General features: G+C 33.7%; 1 protein-coding gene across 9 annotated transcripts in view; it reads right to left on the bottom strand.

The window, feature by feature from the left end:
- sei (seizure) overlaps nucleotides 1-23,315 on the bottom strand; it is a 182,205-nt gene that overhangs the window by 139,904 nt on the left and 18,986 nt on the right. For 7 of the 9 annotated variants that reach the window (XM_065350422.1, XM_065350428.1, XM_065350423.1 and 4 more), the window contains exon 1: nucleotides 22,140-22,562. The exons of 1 other annotated variant lie outside the window; for it this stretch is intronic. In XM_065350422.1, coding sequence (XP_065206494.1) covers nucleotides 22,140-22,215 — 76 coding nt within the window. In that variant the 5' untranslated portion in view covers nucleotides 22,216-22,562. Of the gene's footprint in view, nucleotides 1-22,139; nucleotides 22,564-23,315 lie in introns of those variants that run through there. One more of the 9 variants, XM_065350430.1, reaches the window with a different exon arrangement.

The raw sequence follows: 23,315 nt of genomic DNA, 5'->3' as shown, positions 1-23,315 counted from the left end.
ACATCCAACTGAGTTACCTCAAGATCTAGCTTATTAATAAGAGAGAAAATAGTTCGAATATTCGGTAGTCTTTCCACTGGTGCAAACGTTTCATACAACTCGTAATTATTAGTATCTTCAAACCCACGAACAACTAGCCTTGCCTTATATTTCGTAATACCACCTACACAAATTTTTTTACGAAACACCCATCTGTGAGACAATATCTTAGTTCCAGGTTCTAACTCATCTCGCCTTACGATATCCCAAACGTCATTCTCAACCATAGATGATTTTTCCTCCTCAATAGCCTCTAGCCATTCTTTGCCATCTTCTCTAGAAATTGCCTCTGAATAAGTGACAGGGTCATTGTTGATCAAAGCAAACACATCACCTTTATCATCAAACTTAGCTAAGGCAATCAAATTCTGCTGAATCTCCAATTTTCGCGCCTCTGATCTTGTAAATGGTTTATTCAAACTAGTTTGTTTCAATATCTCAAGTTCAGCATTAGCATTTGAAAACCACTCATCATAGTTGATAGTCTCATCAACAGTTGGTATAGCAGATGTCTTAATCTCATCACACACATCCTTATAAACTACTGATGGTCTCAGTCTCACATCACGTGTATTAATAATCTCGCCACTTTGAATATCAAGTAGTTTATAGCTGTTTGAAGAATATCCTACTAAGAAATAACGCTTCAGACTATCTTTGTTCTTTGATGATTTTTCCTGACTATAAGTTCGAGTAGAAAACTTCTTAAGATCACTTTTATTCAAGATTTTGCGATAAGCAAGACAACCAAAACGAGAAATATACTTTAGACCACTCTTCTCTCTAGGATCAAATTTATTCAACGGTATTTCAAAATTGATACCCTTATGACATGTTCTATTCAACACATAAGTTGCAGCATCAACAGCTAAATGCCACAGGTTAGCTGGTAATCCTGAATCAATCATAAAACACCTAACAGTATTTTGAAGTTTACGATTCCAGCGCTCAGACTTACCATTCAATTGTTGAGTATCAGGAGGAGATACATCAAGCTCAATCTTTTCTTTTTCACAAATTTCTTTCATCTTACCTTGAGTATATTCCTTTGCTCCATCACACCTCAAATAGCAAACTTTCACATCACTTCCCAATTTGTTCCTTGCTCTCACCAGAAATTTCTCAAAACAAGCAGGAACCTCATCTCTAGTTCTTATTGAGTAGGTACTTGCATATCTTGAAAACTCATCAACAAAAGATACAACATACCTATACTTGTGAGGAAAGGTCATTGGCCTAATAGGTCCCATCACATCAGAATTGATAATTTCTAAAGGCCTAATAGCTAATCTCCTATCATTCTTAAAAGGTAATCGCGTCATCTTTGCAGCAATGCACACCTCACAATCAAGTATAGACTCATCAAAATTTATATTTTTCAGTTTCTCATCACGTTTAGCCATTTGCTGCAAATATGATCGCGAAATATGCCCTAAATTTTCATGAATTTTGAAACCTTCACTTTTGACATTCACGTCACTTTTAAATTTCTTATCTGGTTTGTTACTTGTCTCATTTGCATTGCTCACCTCATCAATTTTACGTTTCTTCGCTACAAAAGCTGCGCCCCTCACAGATTTTTCATTCTCATCACATAAATCAAAATTTACAACCCACACATTATTTTTATAAACTCCAGTAAATAAAGTACGTTTTGTTTTAGGATTAAAAATTTCAATAGTATTTGAATTCAAAATAATTGAATATCCATTATCAGTAAATTTTCTCAGAGATAATAGATTTTCAGAAGCATTTTTAGCATACATAACATTTTTCAAAGTAAATGGCTCACCACATAGACTTTTTACATATAACTCGCCACTTTGAGTAATATCTACGTGAACATCTTCGCTCGCACCACGCAATGATACTTGCCTATCTCGTTTATTTTTCAAAATATCACAATCTCGAATAAGATGTTCACTCGCACCACAATCAGCTACAAAAGTAATTTTTGACTTACCTATCTCAGATCTCATTTGTTCCACACCTGCTGCTAGCACTACACCACTTTGACCAGAAGTGCTTATCTCATTTGATGTACTCGTCTCATTTGTTAATCTCACCTCGTGTAGCGCTATAATTCAAGTTTTTAATTACTTTTTGTCTTTTTCACTATCATTTTTATTTTTGGGAGTTTTGTTCTTAATTTTACCTCGAGTGGCTAGGGGACATGAGGAGGAGATGTGCTGAGCGTATTTGTGGCATTTGTAACAAAACCGTATACCGCTGCCAGGCTCGATGAAGCATTCCGACGCTCGATGCTTGTTTGCACCGCAATTGAAGCAATAATCCGTTCGCCTTTCTTCGGAACCATGCCTGGGATTTTGAAACCTTCCTCGATGTTGAAAACCTCCACGAGTTGGAAAATTTCCATAATTTGAAAAATTTCCATAGCCATTTCCACGACCAGTTCCACGTCCTACGCCACTGCCACGATTACCACGGTTGCCACACCCAGCACCAAATCCACGTCCACCACCTCTATGTCCACGTCCTCCAAAGCCACGTCCACCTCGACTATTTTGACCTTGAGAAACACCTCCTCTATCATCTCCAAATCGAAAAGCTGAAGCAGGCTCTGTAACAAGCACTTGCTTTTCTTTCTCATTTGATTCGAACCATAAACATAATTTCATCAATTCGTCATAATTTGACTGTATGAACCTAGTCTCAGCAGTCAACTCATATAACGAGTACTGCTCCCTAACTGCAATTATGAAACGATTGCATTTGGCATCGTTTTCAAGAGGTTTACATAACATTTCAAATTTTTGAACGGCTGCCTCAAATCTCAAAATAAATTCTGCCACAGATTCGGAACCTTTATTAAAACGTAGATCCTCAAGTTGTTTTTGCAAAGTCGAAGACGTAGAATTTATTTCGGCTTTCCTAAATTCCTTGATTTTAGTCAACGCTTCAAGAGGGTCACGAATATTTACGATTTTATTGTGATAACTAGTATCAATTCGATTAATCAAAATATGCCGAACCTTATTCTTTCTAATCACAATTTCGTTCGAAGTATAATTACGATTCGGAATAATATTAGTTTGAATTATATCGAGCAGATCAAGTGCAGACAGTTCACTTGAGAAACTATCATACCACACATCAAAGCGCATATCAGAGGTAAGCTTATAATCAGTTTTTATCGAAATTGTACCTGAGGGATTTCCTTGCAGGGCCCTTAGGATTTCTGTTTGTTGACGTAAAATAGTAGTTATCAAATGTGGGTCACCACCTTGGTCTTGACCTTGACCTTGACCTCGACCTCTTCCTCGACCTCGACTTTGACCTCGAATACTCATCTATAAAAATAGCAAGTACCACTCAATAAGATTATTTAATAATTCTTCTGACTTTCCATGCATCCAATCATGAGCCATGGAACACTCATGTACCCAGATGAACACACAAAAGGCAGATCTCATATCATAATTTAAATTTAAAATTCAATTAATAATTTTTCACATCTCAAAACGACAATCAAACAGAACTGTCACCGAAAATATGGCACACTCATTATTTTCAGTTACTGAACTGATTGAAGGTCCTCACATAATTCAAAATTTCATTTTTAAAATTTTCATCAAATAAAATTTCTTCATAAAGAAATATCAAACTCACCTATACCTACTATCTCACAAGTCCATCCCCAAGAATATGGTACTCTCATATTCCCAGCTATTAACTTGCTTGATAGCTCACTTTTCGTTCATGTTACCCACTGAGATTCATTTTCAGCAATATGGAACACTCATATTGAGATCCTGAAACCAGTGTGTAACAATGAACCCACACTCTTATCACATTTCAAGTAGGTAGTACCTAGGTAAACATATATCATTTCTCACCTTGACTGCAATAAACAAATCAGCAAATCACACTCTCGAACTGTACTAGAGTACACACCACAAAGCACAATCAATAGTTCAGTAGTTTTATCAATTTAAAATTGAAAAATAATCTCCAAAGAAAGCACACAAAAGATCGTGAACATACACCACAGTCACAGTCACAATACTAAATGTAAACCTAGTAGGTACTACACTACATACAGGCACTTGAAAGAATAAACCACACCTCTGTGCCTCGCATCTCAACTCGCCACTCTGCAGCTGCAAGATTTCTTTGTGGTAAAAGAAATCTTAGGTATTAAAATTTACTAAGAGCTCGTAATTTTCAAATTCCATACATCATGAAAAATACAGCACACCACAATTGAAAAATACACAGTATTCCAGCTCCAAATACACATACACTTGTCGCATCCCTTTTATCACCGGCCGGTTGACATTTTTTTAAAAACAATAAAAAATAGTTCTGCATCATTAAATCTTATTATTTTAGCCAAGCGGCAGATCTCGAAACATAAGCGCCCCTTTAAAATACTCATGTTCGAGTATATGACCACTGCATAATATTTAACGTAATAAAATAGGTACCTATACCTATACACACACATGCAAGTAAAACAAGCAAAGTCGTAAAATGATGCCGCCAAAAGGGAACTCTAAAACGCATGCTATTTTTAGAATCTGTCACCCTAACCTGCATCCGCCGCTGCTGCTGCAGACAACAGCGAACGAATACGTAGATCTACTAAAAGCAATCTGATGCAACATATAATACCTATTGGTAAGTAGGTATGTACCTACCTAAAATACACACAATATTATACCTATCCATGTGTAAGTATACCTATTCGCCACACACATAATATACATGTACATGCAAATAACATTAACCTACCTACGTTGGCCAACTAACATGCACAAAAATATAGTATGAAAAGGATACATATTACCCAGATAATATTTTACTCATCTCCTTGATACTTGATCACTTGGCAGGTATCTTGTTCTTCTCCTCGCATCCGAATTCGCGTTCGCGTCATCGTCACCTTGATACCTAATCTCTTGGTAGATAGGTATTTTGTTCTCGGACCTCGGACCTTCGAATTCGCGTCACTGCGGGAATTACCGTTTGAGGGGTTACCCGGCTTCGCCTCCACCATGTTAGAAAATACGTTTCTAACTTATGTATCATCGCGATCGCGAAATAACAACACAAACAGGGGCTTAAACGCCTTTATTAAATTGATAAACATCGCGCCACTTGTACACAGAAAACACACACACGAATACGTACATAACATACTGGAGAACTGGTCTCCGTGAACATTCTACACAACGCATATACAGATCGTCGGAGAATATAGGCGTGGCCTACTCCAGTGTAGCCACGATCTAACAACTCAGTTTGACCATAGGGGTTGGTACATCGAAAGGTAAGAGAGTATATCTTCCTTGGTGTGGCGTTATTACCGGGGAGTACCCCTTACACTTGAAATCAAATCGGAAGTAAGGAAACCATTTTTGACATTTTTCAACTTTTTTAAGTAGACTATTTTACACAAGTTTGTGATAGGTCCAAAATCGTATCATTTTCGTAAGTCCTGCAAACTTCTCAAAAAAGTAAAAAAGATTCAAAAACAGTTTCTTTTGCTTCAATTTTTTTTGATTTTTAATGTAAATTTTGAAATTTGAACCCCCAGTAGAAAAGTGATGGTAAAATTTGGAAATTCAAAATTTTTCCCACAGTCTTTTGAGGTCTCTCGCCACAAACAAGTCGTAGAAGTGATCTTTTTTCGGTAACAAAGAGGATCCCTACTTTAAACCTTATTGTACATATAACTCCTATGATCCAAAGGAGGTTACAGGTATCTTTCAACTATTTATTACCCGAAGAGTAGGTTACGTTTTTGGAATTCTTATTGTAAACAATACGTATGCACGTACAAGGACTTGAAATTTTTCACCTTTGGACCAAAGCAGGTTTACGAACGATTCGAGCGAAGGGTAGGCTGTTATTTTTGGACTCGATCAAGAAGGTGAATTTTGGTCACCGTGAAAAACACCTTGGCCACGTCTGAATGAAACAACAAACTTATCGATAATCTAGTTATCGAACCGTACGGTGCAAAGAAAACTTTTCATTTGGCCGTAAAAAAAATATTTGTCCTCGTGCGACGACGATAAGATAAAAAATAAAGCCGGATCATATCGATTCTTCTGCACCTGGTACAAACGGTTCGCGCGTAACTTTTATACAACATTTGCTTAGAAGCTAAATTACCTTATAAAAAAATCCGTCAAATCAAACTTCCGAAGGTGCGATAAAAGCGGGTATTATTTTTAAAAAAAATAAAATAAGCTACTGCGTTGTCTCCTAACGAAGGATGTATCTGCGTATACACTATATACAGTATAAATACAGTACACAGAGTAGCGCTAATAATGCCCATGTCATAATGGCACTAACACGCAAACCTCGCGACTTCGAAAAACAACCCCCCTTGGCACAACGCCGCCCTCGACTTTAACGACTTTTTGTAATAACAATGTGCAGACATTATGGTGCCGTTCCACTTTTCAAATCAGCTTCTGTGTACGCGTTCCCTATAACTGAAGACAGCCTGCTAGAAATTTTCGCCCAAATGGTACAAGTATATGAATAACGTCGATATCTTATACGCCGCTGCCTCTCTGCGGAGACCTTTCATTTATTTGATATTTTTCTCGAGAAAATTCTTCCAACACAATATTGTGGGCTTTGTCCATTATACCAATAACGTTGATTACAAAGTCGTGTTCCTCTCAATTTCATCTCATTTATTCACCCGGCGCGAACGTGATTTCTTTTTTATTTAGTTGTTTAATGGAAATTCGCGAATATCGAATTCCCCTTTATTCGCCCAATTCGACGATCGAAAGTTTTTTTTTTTGAAAAGAAATTTCAAATCGTTCATGTTAATTATAGTGTGACGATTTGACGAATAGATATTCATGACTCACGATTGCAATGTCAAAAATGATCACCGACAATAATAAAACGTTGCTTCAAGGACGTGAAGCCCCAAGGGAAACTGATCTTATACGGTATGTCCGGATCTACGAGTAATCAGATCCAATCATTTTTCGCTACAGTTACATGTTTTTATGGTTATCTATGCGACGATTTTGCATTTCAAAAGAGTTAGATCGCATGAATCACGAGACATTATCTCATAGGTAGGTTAGGTACCTACTTGAAAATGAAAAATTACGTGATCAGATTCTGATCAGATTCGGTCTGGTTTGTTACATCAGAAAAGACCTCTTTAGATCTGATTAAACATGTTCATGGTTGAGCAAAAATTTTTTTTTTAAACTGCAATTTAGAGTTACCTCTGACAAGTTAACTCTTTGTCTAATTCTTTTCAAAGATGAATTGAAAAGACCAGAATTTCATCACATGAAAATTTTCCAATTTCTTCCTCCTTAATTTTTTTAAAAATCGAAAACAAAAAATTCAAATGCAACATTGTATTTCTTTTATTTCAATTTCGAAAATTTTCATTTTAGAATTCTGAACTCAAAAAAAATGTATTGGTAAAAAATTTAATTTTTTGGGAATTTTTGAATTTTTTTTCCGAATTGAAGAAATTTTTATTATGCATAGAAAAGTTGAAAAAGAGTTTTAAAAAAAATCGAACCTTTAAAAAGTCATAGATTCAGAGTTCGATTCTTTTTCTAAAATGAGTTTTAAAAAAGTGAAGTTGGAAGTTGGAACTCTCTTCAAAATAAGTTGAATCGACCGAACAGTTGATTCATTTAAAAAAGAGTTTGCATGCCCGACCCTGAACATGTTGATGAAATCTGATCAGTCAGATCAGGTCAGATCAACATTAGGGTGGATCAAGAAAAAAAATATCCTAAATTTTGACCTAAATTGATGGGAAAGTTTACTTTGAGTATAGGAGACTATCCAGGAGAATTTTGAGCTCTCTAGTGGTTCGGAGAGCTGGTCCAGGAGTCCTCAATGTACAGGTTCATTTGTGAAAAAAATCACGGTTTTTTCACTTCTAGGAAGTATGTATACGAGTAGGTAACCTGTGCAGCAAAAGCTTGGTCACCACCTCCACCTACTCAAAAGTTGTGACTTGAGTTTCTGAGCCTCCCTGACCCGTTGAATTCAAAATTCAAGACCATTCCGTTCACAAAAAAGTAACGCTGGATTCGTGTTCACCGGATCAAAATACCCCAATGAACATTTTTAAATTCAATGAGTCAAAGAAGTTGAAAATCAAACAACCCAAAAGTGACGATTTTTCAAAAATGAACCTACTTTGAGGATCCCTGGCTCAGCTCCCTGAACCACAAGGGGATTCAAAATTTTTCTGCATTGACTGTTTTTTTTTTCGGTCCACCCCAATCAACATAACGTAGATCCATAGAAATAACAGGATATGATCAGATCTGATCAAACAGGTTTAAAACAATCTGATCACATAAAAATAAGTCTACTCACTTTTCCCCAGGTAGAAATAATTTAATTTTGTTAAGATCAGTTATCAAATCTGATCTGCTCAAACACAAGTACATACATACTTATTTGCCAGATCTAATATTTTTCTGCTGGTCAAGCTGAAAAATACGACTAAAATCATATGTTGAATTAGATCAGATAATCTTCGCCCACAAATGTACAATCTCTAGATTTTTCTCCCCCGATAACATTCCCACAATCAGTCCAAAGGTACCTTACATATCAATTTTCAGGTTACACTTTTCTCTTCACATTACTCCCTTGACCTTATTTCAGATGATATGACGTCGATTATGTTTTTCAACTTGGTCAGCATCCAAACACGTACATGTCGTAGTGGTGTTGAGTTGCTCGAATTTTAGGTAAGATCACGAAACAAATCTACATTTTATGAAGGTCGTTATACTCGAACAAACTACAAAATACGACTTAACCAGTCAATATTTCATAAATTTTTTCATCGTACTCTCGTATTTTACGTTTACGCGACGGAAATGCCAAAAAGTTGAAAATTTTCGAGGATTGACGTTAAAATTAATTCACGTCTTTGGTTTCAACAAAAAAAGAAAAAAATGCATTAAACAAGTTCAAATCATCGTCAACTTATTCCCATAGCAAATAATTTATTTCAGCCGCTGTTTCGAAAAAACTTCACGCATCATATCGGAATCTTTCGAGGAAGAAGAAAAAAGTTCGAATGAAGAAGTGAATGAACTTTTAATGTAAATAATTACACGAGTTCGCCAACTTATAAAAATTAGTATAGCGTTGAAATACCACGCCATTAAAATTGCGTAACATTTTAATTATTTTATAAAACAGCTCGTAATCAGTCTTTTTGTAATTGATCATGAAAAATTAGGTATTTGTATAAAGATTATATCATTGTTGGAGGATTTAAACGATAACATTTTTTAGTATGAGTTTTAATACACGTAGTAATAAAGGCATATTATAATACCACAGCCACAATCCGATTTAAAATAAAAATTAAGTAGGCAGCTATAACTCGTTTAAAATTTGAGGTTGGAAAAAAAAAGTTAAAAGTACAGGTACCTACATATTTTAATTCAACAAGTTCACTAACCAATTTCAGGGTTGAAAAAAAATTATACCCAATTGACTTAATTCCTACCTACATGAAAATGAAAATTAGTCAACTCCCAACAGAAGGCATGACAATGAAATTTTTTTAAAAAAGAAGCGATTTAATTTTACCTTAAATTTAGTATAACAATTGCCAATATAAAAGCATGGCGATGTTCAATATAAAAATAAAACATTTGGTATTCTGGCACCTATTTCGCGCAGCGTGTGACCTGAATATCACGATTCTGGTTTATTTTCAGTGTGAAAATGCTTATACTTTACGCCTATTCTATTTATTAACAAGTCAAAGTTTTTGGTCAAAGCTCGACATTCGATTTCAATTATCAAAACCGTAAACAAATTGCTGCTCTGTTTACAACACCACGCACAAGTTTCACCAGAGATGCTAAAGTTTTAATATGTAGGCCTGTGCGTCTATGCGCGTCGAACTGTATTTAACAATCCATCAACATTGCTGACCTAAGTTCGTCAACTTTGCAAATCCGATAAGCTTTTCATAATATTTAACGTCACAAAAATAGGATTTTCCATATACGAACTTCGATACAAAAAATATCAATATGTAAACTTCAACGGATGAATCAATAAATGAATGGGATACGAAATGTACCTACCTATCCCTAGAAATTGATGCAAAATATGAGTAGAATTGATTATTGAATATTTTATAAGTACAACAGAACCGCAGATAGGAATCGTGAAAAATTTTCATAAATTAAAGCAAAGAGTTTGAATTTTAAAATTTCTTTTATGGAAAATTAACTTCAATTCTAAACCATTACCTAATTTTTTCCTCTTCAAGAATCAAGATAGTAAGTAAGTATTGAAATTTTTGTGGTTGGAAAAAAATTTTCAAGTGCTAAAATCGAAGTAAGTGCCTAAGTGGTTACTATACAATAGGTACCTGAAGTTTTATTTCCCTTTCCATTCCACTTGTAATTAAATCGTTTTCATAACTTCGAAACTTCTTGAGTAATCAATAATAATATTTCAGTTTCTTAACCTATTTCCCATTAAGTATATTCAAGACCCTCAACCACTTGCCCATATTTTTTGGGAGCATTCAGCTCTAAAAAATTACATTAATTTGGAAGAGCGAGAGGAGAATGGGGATGTTTAAGAATAAGCTATTCTAGATAATTTCACGTTAAGGAAATTTTTTAGCATCAAATCTGTCTGCTTCTTATGCTGCTATAATTATAGTAAGTTATTAAAAATCAATCGAATCAGAATTAATCTTGACTACACAGCAAAAATTGAATTGCAAATTTGTATCTCGACAAGCATAAGCTAACGACTAACGTAAAACATACCTAATTTACTCGAGAAAAAAAATTGTTTCTATCCACATAAGAATTTCAAATTACATTAAACATGTAGATACGATTTATTAAAATTTCGACCCGACAAATAACTCGCAACTTCGATACGGTTATTTATTATCTATTTATAATATTCCGGCAAAGTTCGCGTACACTCGACATTATAAATCATCTGTGAATAATTTTTCATTCGATAATTTTCGTCGACGTAATCCACCAAGCAATGCTGTAAAGAGCCATCCTTTAAAGTAAAAATTTACGATACTTGGATGACGCCATCATCCGAAAATATAACCCATAAGGAGCCCGCCTTTTTCACTGACAACGAAATCTTTACCCATCGAGATATATAAATTATTACACTAGAGAAATTTCATCCTTGAAACACTCAAGTTTAGAATTACTAGAGTAAATTTTACGCTACATTGAAGAAATGAAAAACCCTATGTCCGCATCAACCCCACCCCCTTTTACATCTACATTTTTAAGAATCGTCAACGAGAATATTTTGCTGGCAATGCGTTGGTGTTTATATAGGGTAACGAGGAATTTACAGGGAAAAAAACTTTGGCATTATCGCCAATATTAATATTGTTTTACATATTCCGCATTACCACCATTAGCAATGTTCGGTTTTAAAATCATTTCGTGATACGGATGAAAAAAAAAAATAAGTAAAACGAAATCAAAAAAATCTATCTCGATGTTAAAAGCTGTACACAGACAGGAAACGGTAATGCCTAAATTTTACATTACGTGTCACATTATAAGCAAGATATATTAATATATTCCAGCGAAATGCTGACGCAGTGTGCATCTAAATTTGATACATCATTTTTATTCCTTATTTTTCAAGAATTCATCAAATCAGTAACGAGAGAAGTAAGAAGTATACGTCATCGGTTACAGGATGTTTTTTCCACCAAATGTTCTAATATGGATTTCTAAATTGATACACCACATCGTCGTAGGTACTGAAGATATTGAATTTTATCGAAGAGAAAACTCATTTGTAAAATACACAGGTGTCTAGACCTATGTAGACTACACAATTGGTAATATCAACACTTATTGCAAAAAACCACCGAGCATGGAGAAATTTATCGAACCCTTTATTTTTCCTTTCTAAATAAACCACCTGATGGAATCTTTACATTCACCCTTTAACCTGACACGTAAAATTCTCCATTTCGCCATCTCGTCCCCGTAAAGACCAATGAAAGATTACGTTCACGGATACCGCATATTTTTCAACGAGCAGTTCACACGACTTCCTCCACAGGTAATTTACTCACTCAAGACAACTCAACCAGCAAATTTCTCTACTTAAGTACTTAACCATAAAACTTTACTCGCGGAAAATGCGCTTTTTGCCTCTTAGTATTAAAATGTCGACTGTAACAAACGAATACTTAATAGAGTTAATAAGTACTACCTAACATGTAGTTAAAAGTGTAGCATGGCATGTACGAGTAAAAAACATAGCCTATGTGTTTACTCAACACGACGCGATGTTTCTTTTCATTATTTATTGAATTTGCATATCATAACAACTACGTACGAGTATAAGCTTGGCATTCGATTAATAATCCTTTTGCAGTTTTTCCCCATAAAATGCATTTTTGCAGATATGGATATAATTGGGCATTTTGAAATATGTACCTCGGTTATTCTGAATTCATCCTGCATGTACTTACAAAAATTTTGGCGACAACAAACCTAAGCAGTTTACAGCTAATTTGCACCCTTTTTGAATAATTTTATTTTAGCTTATACTCTTTTTCACTTTTCAGGTATCGCATGTACGTCTTCTAAATTCATTCTAAATAATTGCATGTAATTATTCTGAATTATTTTAAAACTAAGGCAGATCCAAATTACTTACACAGAATTATTCCTAAAGATGGAAACAGTCTGTAACATTTTATTGAAAATATGGAAAAAAAATTTAATGACTGAAAATAGGTAAAATTGAAAGAATGTTCAGAAACATTAGCCTACTGTGATTTCATTTAAATGAGCTACTTTTTCAACATTTTTTCCCAAAAACTTGAAGAGAAACAAATTTTACAAGGAGGTGGGGGAGGACATTCATGTGAATTAATTTTACATCAGATATGTAATTATTCCCAAGATAATGAAAAATCTCACCAGATGGTCCTTGTTGGGCTGAAATGAGCGCATAATCTGGAGACAACTGATTAAAATGAACGAAAAAAGTTTTAAAAGCTTCCCCTTCCTTTCAAAAATAGGTACTGAGGCACACTACTCCTAATTTGTGGGCCTTTGTACTCATTTATTTCCAAAAAAAAAAAAGTACCAACATTAAGTAACCAAAAAAGTGAACCAAGAACTTGATTAAAATCTGAAAATGGAACTCGATACAAACCTGAACAATTAAAGCCAAAAGCAGGACTTTTTGGCAATTGTTAGTGCCAAAAAAAGATACAATTTTTCGCAAAAAGTCAAAGATTTTTTGGAAAATTGGGGCAACAAAGTAAGAATTTTGCAATTTCTGCCAAAAAGCGAACCTTTAGATAAATTTCGGCAAAAGAAAGTGCTTTTTAACAATTTCTGGTAGAAAAGCGACAAAGGACATATTTTTGGAAAAAAATGATATATCTACTTATTCCTGGAATTTTTTGCTAAATGGTAATTTTTTACAAAAAATAGGAGTTTATGGTAATTTTAGGTAAAGGGCGAGGATTTTTGCAATTTTTGGCAGAAAACACGACTTTGTCAATAATTTTAACAAAAAGCACAGCTTCTTAACAATTTTTGGCAATTTTGCTAAAGACCGAGAATTGAAAATGCAAAATTTTGCTGAAAGCATGACTTTTTGGGAATTACTGGCAAAAAGCGAGCGAGACTTTTGGGCAATTTTGCGGGGAAAAAAGCTACACTTGGTAGGAATTTCGCTAAAATTCTAGAATTTTTGTTAAAAATAAAGACTTTGACAACTATTTTACCGAAAAAAAAAGATTTTTTTTGACAATTATTAGCAAACATTTTTTTGCAATTTTCGACAAACAAATTGAGCTATTTGCAACTTTTTGGTCACGAGCGAAACGTTTTAGTAATTTTTGGAAATAAAGCTCTACTTCGAGGTGCTCAATTATATTGGGAAGGGGGGAGTGAGATTTTTCAGCAATTTTGATAAAAAAGGAGATGTTTTGTCAATTTTATTGGCAAAAAAAGTGATAATTTTTCGAAATTTTTGTCGAAAAAGCGATACATTTTTAGGATATTTTTGACAATTTCTGACAAAGAAGAGAGACTTTTATCCACTCACCAGACACCCTGTATAATTGAAGAATCTTAGATGATTTTCTTTTTTATAGTCAAAAGTATTCAAGAAACTTCACAGATATTGGAACACAACCTACCTCCCATCCCCCCCCCTTCCAGCGGACTCTGATGGGTCAACATTATGGACTGAAAATATTTCAGGTTTTTAAAGTAAAAACGGTATTTTTCGAATCAATGAGTTGGAAAAATGGGCATCACCACGACTCATACTTTTTCATGTTAAAAAGGAGGAAGTTCGAGGCACAGGTGAAAACTAATTTTTTAAGCTCATCTGAAATGAACCAATTTAGCTATTGGAATTGAAGAAATCCGAATGTTCAAAAAAATACCCATCCCAATTAACATGGATTTAAAAATAATTGATGAAACATAAGCAGAAAAAATACGATATACTTAATTTTCTTTCATAGAAAAATTCATCCGATTTCTATCCTTCGAAGATTTCATGTAATACCTACATTTTGACATGTTTTACAAAGATGTTCAATTAAAAAAAAATATAAATGATACATTTATTTAAACTTCAGTAATTGCCAAAATTTATTGATTTAAAAAAAATTATACTCGGAAACTGGGAAAAAAATCGTCAAATTAGCTCTAATTGTCCTAAACGGTCGTAAAATATATACTTTTAAATATAAATCCAGACTCAATGGCCATATTCTCAGTAAATTGCAACAATGAAAAAAATATACCCAATCTAAGTATACAATTTCATGCAGTCTTGTTCGTTCATTTCACCAATTTTGAAAAAATATCCAAGCGATAAAAACATTTATCGAACTCGAAATACGTATTGAAATACAATCTTCAAAGCTATTGGAAACCAACTGACATGAAAGAGATGAATTATGAAGTCTATTTCAACTTTGAAAAATATAGCAAACAAGCAAATTTTCAAGGTTTAAAAAAACTTTCGAGTTGCTTAAAACCTATGTTGACAACGTGCACTTATACAACGTTACACAATAACGTCGATGATTGATGGCTAAAAATATTTTCGAGAAAAACTTGATCTGGTTTGCTAAAAAGCCTCCTTTCTCCAGTCTCAGCCCGAAAGCTATATATTTTCCGATTTCTACAAGAAAATTGTACAAATAACCGCGCCAATTTAAAACTAATTAATGATCCTTCGCAAAATGACTCTTTTAAACTGACATTCATCATGGAAGCACATCTACTACTCGCAAAAAATAATTAAACGCCTGTTTATCGAACTTTTCTCCACATCGTAATTATCGGACAGTGATAAATTCTCATTTTTTTTTTTTTTTTGTTTTCAAATAAAATGAAGGGAGTAGAAAGATTTATTGATTTTTACCAATACTAGTGGCAGTGGTGTTTGAAAAAGTTACCTACTGTATTTAGTACACTTTGTAAGTACTTAATAGGTAAGTGCTTACTCATAGGTAATTAAGTGAATTTTCTCATTAGTCATCACTCATACGAACACGCTGAAAATAACAGAACTTGAAAAAGTCCCACATCTTTTGAGACTTACTCGTACATACGAGTACCTATGTAGTATGTACCATAAAAATAATGAAATAGGTAAGGTACATAGACTGAGTTCAACTTTTTTGAGCACTCAACATTAATTTCAATTGATTACCAACCAAACTTGTACCTCCATTTCATTCTTTAGGTACATCAAGTGATTGAAGAACTACACGATCTACCACCAACAACTTCACACAGTTCACACAGAGAAAAAACCATTGCTATGGGAAAATTTGTTATCTATAGTATTTTGGCACATACAAATCAGTCGAACTGGACTACTGTACAATGAAGTGTAATCAATAATTTACTCAATAAGCTATCGAATATGAAAATAAATCTGCATTAATTAACCTTCTTCCTTCGTCCAATATCTCGGCCATTAATCTACGTTACATTCGGTTCACTGTGTACATACGCAGGGTCGCATCAATGGGATTTGTTTTCACTTTTAGAATGATATCTGTGGTATTTGTTTACCGTGATTAATGGAACTTTTACAATGGAAACATTTACAAAACATGCGACGGAAATAGAGAAGTTATTGCGGCGATAAAAAACTGCATCTGTCAAATGGAGGAAAAACAATGGTAAAAATATGAAAAATAGTAGAAAGAAAAGTTCGCGCCGAACAAAAATTTTGCAACGAATGTACACACACATCTGAACTGATACGAATATGATACACATAGGTACTCGTATATCCATTCCATATACACCTACCACCTACCCCATACAAGGTTAGAAAACATTTCCACTATTAGGAGCTTGGCAGGATATGTGCTATCAATGAGAAAAACTCGACAAGCATTATGTCAGTGCACTGTGCAGCAGAAAAAAACACATAACAAAACTACATAAATGATAAAGGAGTTGAAAGTATCTACAGAAGTTTCCTTACTCTTCTTAATTCTTATCATGTGAAATCAGAAATATTCATAGGTACTTAGTTAATTCGAACTTTGAATTTTCTATTCAAAAGGTATCCACTCTTCCAGGATAATTAGTTAGATTGTCACACAGTGCTTATGAAAGAGATGACGGAATTGACGGGAACCACTCCACCACTCAGGTTTGCTTAAATGAAAATTAACGACCGACGAGTAGCTTTAAAAAAAAAAAAAATGGTCAAAAAGGATCAGGTCTCTTGATGAAAATTTTCAACGACTGAACTGAATGAAGGAAGAATAGAAGGTTCTGTGCAGTTTACTTCTTTGTAACCTCAAGCCATCGTGGTTACGACTAGTTACCGACAATCATAAACCCAGCTCGGTAATAATTCATCGGTCAACAATTTGAAATAAGGAGAAAATATTTCACCGGAGTAAACATCACATTACAATTTTCAAAGTAGAAAATAATCTTCATTACACTTCGAATATATACTTCATCATTCATTCGTTCATTATGAAATTATGATGTTAATTATTGAAGCATGGCTAATAACGAATCGTGCCAGTAAAGCAACGCAAATTGCAAATCTAGAAGCAGTCCAACTATGAAAATAAATAACAAACTACATATACATAGTACATACATATCAACCATCTTAGACAAGAAACACTTCGACTCATCGCCAGGGAGCGAACCATCGAAGCTTCCGGACATTTTCCATAAAAAGTTTGTAAAAGTCTCTATACTAAAGTAATTACTTACTTGAAACAAGTTTGTACAGTATACTGAGACAGTGACAAACAGACAATACAAAGAAATCATAATAATGAATCAACTTACATAAGAAAATCACGACGAGTCGAAATGTATGAAACTCGAGAGCCGAGACTCCGAGACTGAACAGAATAATGAACATTGATAAGACCGAAGACGAATACATACATTGACATTGATTAAAAACAGTGTTACCATTGAGGACTACGAGCTTTGAAAAGTAAGTAATAATCAAGAAATTAATTGTTCACTGCTCAGAAAATGAAAATGGTCCCGAACTAATACATCAGATTTTAATTTCACTTAATATCTATTTACTTGAGACTTGAGTATTTATACCTTATCAGATTCCACATTTCAATATTTTTATCTATGTTTTAGGTACCTAAGTATGGTCTGACTCTGAAACACCCATAATCAAAATTTCACTTTTCAGCTGCTCAAGTTAATTTTTGAATTTTTGAAGAATTTTTGAAAATTCAGGTTTAATTAATTCAGGTGATTTGAGGAGGTGAGTTGCAAAACGCAACTGCATTTTTCAAAATTTTGGAAACCCGCAAAAAACTGTCACTCAAATTTGGGTGAGGGGAATTTTGCTCAATGAGGCCTCATATGAAAGAGTTGGACCCTAAGAATTGGTTTCTGGTTCATTTCCCGATTTTCCATCACTAGAGGGGGGTAGGGGAGTCGCACGAAAATTCCAATGTTGCGTTTTGACCGGAAACAAGCGTTTGTTGCGTTTTGACATGAAAGAGCACAAATAAATATTTATTCAGTAAAAACGATATCCACATTTCGCAATATCAAGCCATTCTGGAGCATTTAGCATGATTTTCGATTTCTCCAGAATCTCACAATGGCTCCAAAATGTCAAAGAATTGTGAAATTCGGAGTCAGAGATTTGGTCATTTTTGATTTCTCTACTTTTTCCCTTGTGCTTAATTATTTGGTCAAAAAAGCACATTTGAGGTGTCCGCCTGGAAATCGGCCCTTTCGATAAAATAGTTGAATAGGTCAAGTAAGTCAAGTAAGTGTATCGATTTTTAATTGATCAAGTTGATTTTCACGTGTTCTGGAGAAATCGAAAATCGCGCTGGAGGCTCCAGAATGGCTTGAAAGTGTGAAATTCGGATTGATTCCAGGACTAATTTTCATTGTCTGAATAAGCATAGGTATTTATTTTTTTTTAAAAAACATAAATTGCCTGAATTAATCGAATCTGGATACTCAAAAATCCGCTAAAAATAAAGAAAATCAACTTGAGTAGCTGAAATTTTGGTTATGGGGGTTTCAGGCCATGATTTTTCTAAAAATCACGACCCCTTTCAAATTGAAGGCGGACTCCTCGAAAGGTTCCCTTGTCACTTGTCAGGCTTATTCAGATAAAAAAAAAAAAAAAAAAAACAGCAAAATTCATTTAGGTACTAAAAATTAGTAAAATTAACGGTCTCAATTTTCAAACCATAGGTAATTAGGTACCTATTCAATTAAAATACTCAATTACTACGCTGATTTATGAAAAAGTATGACTCATTGTTGTGACTTTTTAAAATTAAAATGATTTTGATAGGAGTACCTACCTGATGACCATTGACGGAAAGAGTGTTACTTTATTTTACGACACAAATTTCAAAACATCAAATTCCTGATTTTCTTTGATTCAAAAATGCAATTGAGGGATCCATTGAGAAAGCAACCATACCCGGTAGTTCAAGATCATCATTTTATAAATTTTCCTTTTTTAGCTGATTTACATGAGGAATTATACCTAATGTTTTCATGCAATACATGCCATTATTATTACACCCTTAAAATTGTAACAAAACTCATCCAGCCTCCTGATTGCCATTTGTATAACCATGACAACGTTTACCATTTGCTAAAAAACCACGAATATGGACTATACGGTAGTTTTCACAATGAACCCCTTAATTTAACTTATATACCTACAAGAAAATAATCAATTCATTTATTATTCCCAACCACAATCATGATCAACATCGTCTGAAATTTCCATTCCCCATACATTCTCATCCCGAACATTTTCTATTTTCATCCAGATTCCAGCGCGAAATAAAAACACCAAAAACGAATGAACTTTGTGTTTGGAAATAGCTAAGAACTGGAATGTATTGACCCCATAGCACGTGCCATCCTACAGGTAAATAAATTCACAGAAATCCCTACTAATATTTCGCTCGAAAGAAAGTTGAAACAGGTGAATATACTGGAACGTAAACAATCAAGACAGGAACAAAGTTGAATAATGAGGAAGGGAATTACATTATTAGGTACGTCTCTTTTCTCTTTATTTTCACAGGTATAGGAAATTCTATCGTTCCCAAAATTGGTTCCACAAAAGACGCGTACTGCGCAGATGTACACTACAATGTAAACTAAGCCATTGAAAGAATATTCGATGGGTGCTTAATTAGAAAACTTTTTAAGCTCAGGTATGCCTCTTTGGAGAAACGATAAAAATTAAAAAAATACCTACGTATACGTAAAACTCAAACTGGAGAAAATGTTGTTGAATTCTAATTCATAGGTAACTGGTAATTTTCCGTTTAGAACTCGAAAATGTGCAAATGGATGAGATACTATACCTACCTGATAATACTGTACTTGATCAACTTTATGTAAAATCATTTTACACAGACCTACCCAGTGAGAGAAAAAGCACTACAAAGGTGCGTACAAAAATGCAACGATCAATCTTACTCTGATACATGTATGTAGGTATACCTAAATAGTGGAATAAAATTTAAAATTAAAAAAAAAATTAAATATTTTTGGTTTTTTAAAAATTTTTTGTTGGTGATTAATTTTGTTTTGTTTAATTTTTTGAATTTCGAAATTGAGATGAATTTTGTAAATGATTTGTAGAAAAATATTCAACAAAAACAACTACCTAATGAATGTTATTACAAATAATTATGTGTATTTTATTCAAAATGGAAACGAAACGAAACGAAAAATACGTAGTAACAACAGTTCACCTTCCCACATAGTATCAATATAATTTTGTTTTTATTTAAAATACCTAATTTCGAAAAAAATGCAAATTATATATATCTACCTGAAAGTAAACAATGAAAAAATCTTTTCCCCAGTTCCCCTTATTTATATTCAATTCAAAAACATCCGTCTCTAATTTAATCCTATTACTTCAAAACTTGAGTATAAAGGATTTTTGGAAAAACTCTTCAGCAAGTATATCTTCCCAAAGTTATAAAATAACAATCGTTTCTACTTTTAAAAATAAATAACGCCGACATGAAATAAACGTAAGTATTATTTTGCTTCGAATGACGACGAAAATAACACAATTACAAAAAAAAAATAAATAAATAAAATAAATACAAAATGTAATACTCGTTGCGAGCACGAATGAAAGTAAATTTCATTTTCAAAACCAATTCTGCCATGTGAAATTTAACCACTCCCTTCAGGTAGGCAGTCTCCAAATAAATTCCGCGCGTTTGATAAATATTTCAAACGCATTAGGTATTCAAACATCCTTGTTTATTAAATTTTTGTGAGCTACCTATGAAAAAGCACCGGTTGTTTCCATTCGTAAAACCGCTGAAAAAAACTATGAAAAATGTGAACATTTGCACGTATAGGTACCTACCAGCTAGCTACGTATATTGAAGACTTAATAAAGAGGGCAGTGGAGGGTAGACTTGCGATGTTTTACCATCGTCCAGCTGAAAGAAAGTTCAAGTCTTCGACTTGAGTACGAATGTAAGGTAGGTACAAGAAGATATTGATAAATTTGAAAAATATGAAAAGAGCAGATGCAGAGTTCGTTAAATGAATTGAAAGTGAAATGTTTTGTTGCAGTTATGTCACATTCCATTCAATCATCGTCGGCATATCATCTTAATTTATTCGAACAAAATATAAAAAGTTGTAACGTAAAATTTTATTCCCGAAAACCATCAACTTATGTCAACTGTTGGCTGGTCTTATTGATAAAAAAAAAGTTAACAAGCTGTTTTAATTACTTACAAGAACATTCAAACTTTCACTATCTAACCTACCGAAGGAGTAACGATTAGTTGAATAATGTTAGGAGCATAAAAAACTAAATGAACAGCTTCATTTTCTTTTAAAAACAATTTTTCCAAAACGAAACATTTTGTTTCACGTATTAGAAACACTTCTCAGATAAGTACAATTCAGTTCGAGTTTTGTGTGGACGTGAAATTTAAAATGCAACGCATTAACAATAATTTTCCAACACTCGTTGGCGAAAAATGGCCTCGTTTATATTATATTATAGTGAAACATTGGACAAGAATTTGAAACTTCGCCCAAAATAAATGAAATATTATCCAAAGAATTGTTCGAATGTAGAAAAAACTTGCAAACTTTTATCAGACTTTTGCCAACATACACATTTTTTTAATCAGTACATTACAATAATGTTTTCTTTTGCCATACTTTTCTTTTAACTCGGCAGAGACTGCATAGAGATAATTTTATTAAAACTACCATCATCGCGGTTCATTTTTGCTGACGAAGCTAATCTTGTAGAGGGGCAGTAACCTCACACCGTGCGAGGTGTATGATTCGTAGGTATCATTAATTACTTCCTGTTTGAGAAGCATGTCGCCTGCCTAATCCTAGTATCATTAAGATGAATATCACGTGTACGACTAATTATAATACGATAAGTAGTACATATTCAGATTTTATGATCATAATGTCTTCAATTATCAAGCATGTGAAAAAAATTGCCAACTATAGATAGCCTGTCTCACTTGAGAACCACGTTACACTACATAGCAAGCAACATATCAGGCAACTTACCATGCGTGTCAAATTTTCTAATAATAGTTTCGATGAGTGTAGTCCGAGGGGCTACATGCCCCCTTCTTACAGGCATCTTGGCTGTTGTTTCTAATACTTCGTATTACAAGTTAAATACGAAAAAAGCTCGTCGATAGGTAAAAAAACCACTTATAAATTCACATCGCTAACATTTTAGCCTTTGAACAACGGTAGTCACGCGACGAAAAAAAAAAAAAAAAAACGCGACACACGAATCGAAAAAAAAAATTTCAACTTATTTTATTTTAACCATTGGTTTTAAAAAATTTAAACCGGTAAGAATCGTGAACGAAATTTTCAAACACATCAGCAATGATTGTTATGAGTATTTTCATTATCGCTTTAAAAAGTCCTGTACGACGGTTCATCGACGTCTTCAACACTGAAGGCGGATAATTGAAAGTCAGCCGACGTCGCGACGCTTGTTCAGTCCTGCATTGCGCAAGCGTTTACGATTTTCGTACAAACGACGCCCGTGTGCTTCAAAACATTTACTATCATATTCACTTCTTTAATATATAAATATTCCGTAGTAATAAATATTACGTAGATGAGTGAAAAACGAATTTCAAAAGTCGCCACATGTATCGAAATATCCACCATGTCGAGCAAATCACGTTATTATCAAGTTTTATTACTTTCGAATCGTGCTCTTAATTAGTGATTTAATTTGTTTAGTGCCAATTCAACGAATAAGTATAAAAATAAACATCAAGGGTTAATACATGTACTACGAGAACACCACTTCACGAATAAAAGATCATTGATCATTTTTATTGGCTTTCCTTTTTTTGTTCAAAAACATTTTTAAAAAAATAAAAATAAAATAAAATTTTAAATTGAAAAAAATCTAAATAAAATTCAAAATAGAAAACGGCATCGGTATAGGTTCGAGTCAATTACTCCTATTTTAAAAAGTTATGCAATTATTTTGGCATGCAATATTATTTCGCATTTCAGTGCTTCCTTCGTTTTCTACAGTAGTAGGTCTAGGTACATTACAGCTCTTGATTTCAAAAAAATTTGTCGGGGATGCGTAATTTTTGGAACATCTTTCAATCGTTCTAAATAACCCTCTTTCAAAATAAAACCGACGAATTTTAGTCCCATCTAAATACCTAAAACAATTGTTTTTTTTTTTGAAAAAGGGCTTAA

The sequence above is a fragment of the Planococcus citri genome, chromosome 2, assembly GCF_950023065.1.
Source record: "Planococcus citri chromosome 2, ihPlaCitr1.1, whole genome shotgun sequence".
Lineage (NCBI taxonomy): Eukaryota > Metazoa > Arthropoda > Insecta > Hemiptera > Pseudococcidae > Planococcus > Planococcus citri.
This window is presented reverse-complemented; position numbering and strand designations above follow the sequence as displayed.